The sequence below is a fragment of the Arabidopsis lyrata genome, assembly GCF_000004255.2.
Source record: "Arabidopsis lyrata subsp. lyrata unplaced genomic scaffold ARALYscaffold_1, whole genome shotgun sequence".
Classification (NCBI taxonomy): domain Eukaryota; kingdom Viridiplantae; phylum Streptophyta; class Magnoliopsida; order Brassicales; family Brassicaceae; genus Arabidopsis; species Arabidopsis lyrata.
The window spans coordinates 31,362,038-31,367,555 of record NW_003302555.1 but is presented as its reverse complement, the minus strand read 5'-3'; the positions used below and the strand labels follow the sequence as shown (position 1 = coordinate 31,367,555).

The following is a 5,518-nucleotide window of genomic DNA, read 5'->3' as shown; positions in this document are numbered from 1 at the left end:
AGATCACAAAATGGCAGGCCAGATTCATTTTTTCTATTTAGTGGCAAACTAGCCTCGGTCTCCTCTCAGTATAAGTGAATTTGGAGCTGGCATGTAAGCAGAAACAACTTTTTTGTCATTTTATCCTCTAAATTAAATATATTCTAAGGGGGTGTTATTCAATGGTGGAGTTAAAATCAATTCTTTAAAGTTTAGATTTGCTTTCTGATATTGGTTTTAAGAATCTGTTTGTGTGGATTTCAAAATCTCTACAATATATCTTGGATTTGGATTCTAATAATTTACTCATGAAACTCCAAAGAAGTTTCATTTCAAATGGCTTAATATACAAAGATTTTACAAGTCTTTTAGTTTTGAATAACACTAGATTTTACAAACCTTAAAGAATTGACTTTAACTCCACCATTGAATAACACCAATGAGACTTAAAGTCTATCACTTTGAAAGCTGTATAGACTTTCCAAGAAGAAATGAGAACTAATCTTATAGACAACGTGGACTTCAAATTAAGACCAAAGATATGATATGCGCTTTCCGCAAGCATTTGTACTTTCACAGAAGAAAAGATTTGGAGTGACAAAAGAAAATACAAGACACTGAGAAGACTAAGCTTTCGAAAGTAAACAAAGCTTTCGATAATTTCTCGAAAATATTTGCTCTGTGGTTGGCTTAACCCTCAATATGCACCAACATTCTCTCATCACACTGTACTTCAATCAAATATTTCAGCTATCTCTATATATATATTTAGTTGGCACATTTATGTCTATATCATATATACTAGATGAGCAATCGAAAGATCAGAAGCAAAGCTTTAGAAGCAGTAAGAGCCTTAGAGACAAAAGTGCAAAATTGGCTGGATTTTTGTATAGATCATTTGCCTGGAGATGCAAACCTTGACTTCTCTCTATGTCGGCTCAAGCTTCTATCTCTCGGGGATAATCCCATCCCTGCTTGCCGTGTAATCTCTGCAACAACATTTGAGTTTGAGTATGTATGATGTGTGGTCTATAAATGAGCAAACCACAAAAATGATGAAGAATTCATGAAAAAAGCAGTTACCTCTTCGCTTTCTTTCAAGTTCTTGATCAAGCTCTTCCTTCCACTTCCTCTCTATCTCTGAGAGCGCGACACTGCAAAGCCAAAAACAACACAATTCCAGATGTTTAAAGAAAAGGAGATAAGAACTCATGGTAAATGTCACCATTGAACCAATTGCTAGCAATGGAGGGTCATCATATCTTAAGACATGCAATCACAGGACTACAGTTTTGGTTTCTATTAACGTTAACGAATAAATGAAGGAAATGAATCTAAATCGTTATAGTTAAAATTTAATTCTGAAGCAGAACAATATCTGGTGTTGGACTTACCTCTGGCTGTTTGATTCTTGTTCTGCACCAGCACTTGCATTGCTATTATTCGGCAAACCAGAGCTACTACCACTTTCTGGGCTCTTGGAACAACATGCTGCATCTGTTCTTCTAGAAGGTGAACGACCAATATGGCCCTGAATCGGAGACCTACTTTTTGGAGGCAGTTTCAAGAAACCACGAGGTGCCTCCTCTGGTTTATTGTTATTGATGTTACTCTCCATGCAGATGGGAGAGCATGTGATCATACCGTTGTAGAATTCTTCATAGAGAGGCGTCTGTAACTTCTTTAAATCTGCAGCCTATGGTTAAGACAGATTACCACCAAGTCAATGTTTGCAAACTCTGAGTGGATATAAATGCACTGAGGAAACAGAACATTATCAATGAGTCACCTTGTCATCTAAGAAAGCTTTGATTTTTGATTCGGTCAGCTCATTTTCATCCTCTGAGTACGATGGATGGTCAACTTCCATACTATTTTTCGTCTCTGTTTCTCCATTTCCAGAATTTTCGTCAAATTTGCACTTCAAAATATCAGAGATCTCACTCATGGTATCACAGCTCTGTGTTGAAATAATATGAAACCGAAATTGATTTAATTATTCGGAAAATTATCTGAAATATATATGAGAAAGTTTAATCTCACACAAGCTTACCTTCCTCGCATCAGTATTATTGTCAAGACTAGGGCAAGTTTTTCCATTATATGTCAAGAAATCCTCATCGTCAAACAAACACATATCATTATCATCATCATCCTCATCATACCCGTTATTACCTTTCAGACACAAACTGTTATTTTGGATTGAATTCTCAGGGAAAGCAAGTGTACAAGTCAGACTACCCAAGTTACAGATGTCTCCTACATCTTCACTTGTAGACATTTGACTGTAAGAAAAAGAAACAAACGATCAGCAGTCAGAAATTCAGCTTAAAAGTTTTTGGCTTCAGCTCAGCACTTACTAGCTCTTAATGTTTGTCAACTCGGATGGTAAAGGACTGCATGAATTGTCCTGAGAATATGTACACAAAGAGATGTCCTATCAAAATTCCTTAAGAAAAAACCTAAATGATAGTCTATAGATTGGATAATGTGAACTCACCATGACTGAAGCAAGATCTATAGAAGCAGATTCCTTCTGTTTGCCCGTAACAAATGGATGCTGCCAATAAAAGAAAAGCAAGAACATTATGACTCGATGAATTAAAATATGTGACCTGATTGGATTTCATTAACTCTGTTGACCATTTCACCTTTAGCAGCTCAGAAGCGGTTGGCCGCAGATTTGGTTCCCTGCCAAGACAGGACCTGATGTTTCAGCAATCCACAAGACAACAAGCAAAAGAAGTGATAGAAGTTAATTCGATTTCTAATCTACAATTTGAGTCAAAAGTAGCGTACTGCTGCAGACACTTGAGCAAAAAATCTTTCGCATCAGAGGAGAGATTGTCAGGGATTGGAGGATGCGACTTCGTCGTTCCAATGTGGAAAATAGCAGCAATCTGAAAAAATATATATCCACAGAAGTTCAAGAACCAGATTTTGTGAATAACATTGAATACAAAATTACAAAATTAAGTACCTCTTTATACTGCTGGCTCCAAGGAGCTTTGCCAGTTACCATTTCAATAACTGTGCATCCTACACTCCAAATATCAGCAGAACTGCATAGAATAGCCAGAGGTAATATGAAATTGACGACAAAGCATGTAACCTCGCAATTACAAGCATGTTTGAAGAAATGCTTACAAGCTATGCCCAGTTTGAAGAATAACTTCCGGAGCCATCCAATAGGGAGTCCCTTTCATAGATTTGGCACCCGAAATAGTAGCCTAGAGATAAATGTATTTCTATTAGAATGAAATCATGATGAAGAATATGTTATAAGAACAACTTGAGTAAGACTAGAAAACTCAGAGCAGAATGGTTTTAATATAATAGAAGTTGAAGACTGAAAATTGACTTACCAACTCAGCTACCTGTTTGGATGCACCAAAATCAGCAAGTTTAATGCATCCTTGATTATCCACAAGGATATTAGCACCCTGAGAACCTCGAATGAGAAGGGCAAGGATATGTGAAATATTAAACAGTTTCGTAGTAAGTGCAAAAATAGATACCTTAATGTCACGGTGCATAATCGCATGATTGTGAAGGTACTCCAAGCCTAAAAGCAGTTGCTTTGTGTATGTCCGAACAACCTGAGCCAATCAGCTTAAAGACATTACGATCATCAACATTTAAGGAAACCAATAGGGGTTTATGGAGTGAAGACTTACAGATTCAGGAAAGGATCCAAATTTCTCCAAAAGTGAAGATATTGATCCACCAGGAACAAATTCAAGCAAAATATTCAAAGTGTCATCTTCCCTCACCGTACCCAAATACCTCTAAGGCCAAAACAAATTGCCAAAGTTAGAAAAAAAAACAGAAACCTGCTTTGATCTATCAGCATTGCACGAAGATAATAATGTTATTGCTTACAACTATATTTGGATGGGAGAGATTCTTGAGTAGCTTCACTTCCTCTTCAAGCTCCTGAATATGAGCCTTTTATGCACCAAAATAAGAAAGTCATGTAACGTAAAACCAAAATGTAGCACAATATCAACAAGAAACAGATTGGCTTGTTTATGAACCTGAGTTTTTTCCTTGGATGCACAATTAGATGCAATCAAAACCTGAGAAAGAAACAACTACAATCAGCTCATGATATAATCAAATCACAACAACAACTCAAAGCCACAAAAAGATTCAAAAACAAGTCTAAGAGCTTAAAACCCTAAATTCCAAAATCTGACCATAATCAATGACAGTGACAACCGAAAACAAAGTAGAAATCTGTGATTAAAGCTTATAGATTCCATTAATTACCAATAAGAACCATTAAAGTGACACTAATTTCAAAATCAAAATCCGAGACGAGTAAATCAAAATTCCAGAAGAAGATAACAATTTCAAACTCAAACTAACCTGTTTAACGGCTAGAAGCTCACCGGAATCAAGATTCATCCCCATATACACAGTACCAAAAGCACCACGGCCGATTAACTGACCTTTCCGCCACCGAATCGGAGGTTTCGTCTGTACGGTGGAGTTAGGTGGTGGTGAATTAGGTTTGGCGAAAACCATGGATTTGCGGATACACGAAGTGATTTTATCGGCGAGGAGAGTAGGAAACGGAGGAGGATGATTCTCTTGGTTGTCATCGTCGGTGGTAGAACGGAAAACTAGTGACCGGCGAACTGATCCGAAGAGATCTTGCATTTGAAATGGTTGCGAAGGATTTCTTCTTCACTGTTGTTGTTAGAATTTCAGATTTCTATGACGACGATGAGAGCGTTGGGGAAAAAGGGGGAGAAGATTCCATTTTCAAAATTTTAATAGTTTAGAAATATTGAAGGTTTTGTATAAAACAAATTTTAAGAAGAAAATATATAGAAAAAGATAAGGATAAACATTTTTTAATTTTATGAAGAGAAATTTGACGGAAAAAAAAAGAAAACCTTGAATTAAACAAATCAATCACTCATTTATAAAAAATAAAAATATTTTCTATAAAACAGATCAACCAATCGTTATTTTTTTTGCAATTTTAACGCTTAGTCCCAAAAGATAAACTTTAATAACCAAAATAAGAAATATATTGAAATATATTGAAAATGTTTTACGATCACAGATATTAAATTTTTAAAAGTTTAAGGGGAGGACTTGAGTTACTTGTTGCTAGAATTTTGATTTAATATAGGGTTAATTACGGGCCAGGCCCAACTTTTAAGTTTTTATTTCAGGTTTTGACAAAGTGGGGATTAGCTTTCACCATTTGACAATTATGTCAATTTCTGACGAAAATGCCCTTGTAGCCGAACCGGTGTACAGTGACTGCGAACGAAATCGTCAGGCGAGTTGGTTACGTACACAGTATCTCGTTAGCTACAGTTGATTAGTTTTTTAATATTTCCGTCGGATGTACAGTGTACACCGAAAGAATAAAACAAATAAAATACGTTGTCACAAATGTTTTAAATACTGAAAAAGTTGAAACATGACTCATTCCAACTGTAATCAATGCAAACTCATCATTACATCTTATTTTAATCATCTTAAATCGTAATAACGTCCACTGTTTAGATTTTGTAAA

The 5,518-nt window shown here is 35.9% G+C and overlaps 1 protein-coding gene across 1 annotated transcript; it reads right to left on the bottom strand.

Moving 5' to 3' along the window:
* Positions 1-526: 526 nt before the first annotated feature.
* Positions 527-4,779, bottom strand: LOC9327985 (mitogen-activated protein kinase kinase kinase 2). The gene is made up of 17 exons (XM_002891877.2): positions 4,351-4,779; positions 4,017-4,058; positions 3,862-3,927; positions 3,657-3,767; positions 3,498-3,578; positions 3,345-3,422; positions 3,127-3,209; positions 2,960-3,041; positions 2,779-2,879; positions 2,631-2,670; positions 2,480-2,539; positions 2,340-2,389; positions 2,033-2,264; positions 1,769-1,939; positions 1,374-1,675; positions 1,063-1,133; positions 527-968 (listed from the first exon to the last, which is right to left on the bottom strand). The coding sequence occupies exons 1-17, from the start codon at positions 4,642-4,644 to the stop codon at positions 874-876; spliced, it is 1,959 nt and encodes a 652-aa protein (XP_002891923.1). The 5' UTR covers positions 4,645-4,779; the 3' UTR covers positions 527-873.
* Positions 4,780-5,518: the final 739 nt, after the last annotated feature.

Excerpts from the sequence above, each read along its gene's own strand:
- LOC9327985 (XM_002891877.2), bottom strand. The coding sequence starts at position 4,644 with ATGCAAGATCTCTTCGGATCAGTTCGCCGGTCACTAGTTTTCCGTTCT. Across the intron at positions 3,423-3,497 it reads TTATGCACCGTGACATTAAG|GGTGCTAATATCCTTGTGGA; the intron begins GTATCTATTTTT and ends CGAGGTTCTCAG. Across the intron at positions 3,042-3,126 it reads CTTCAAACTGGGCATAGCTT|TTCTGCTGATATTTGGAGTG; the intron begins GTAAGCATTTCT and ends TATTCTATGCAG.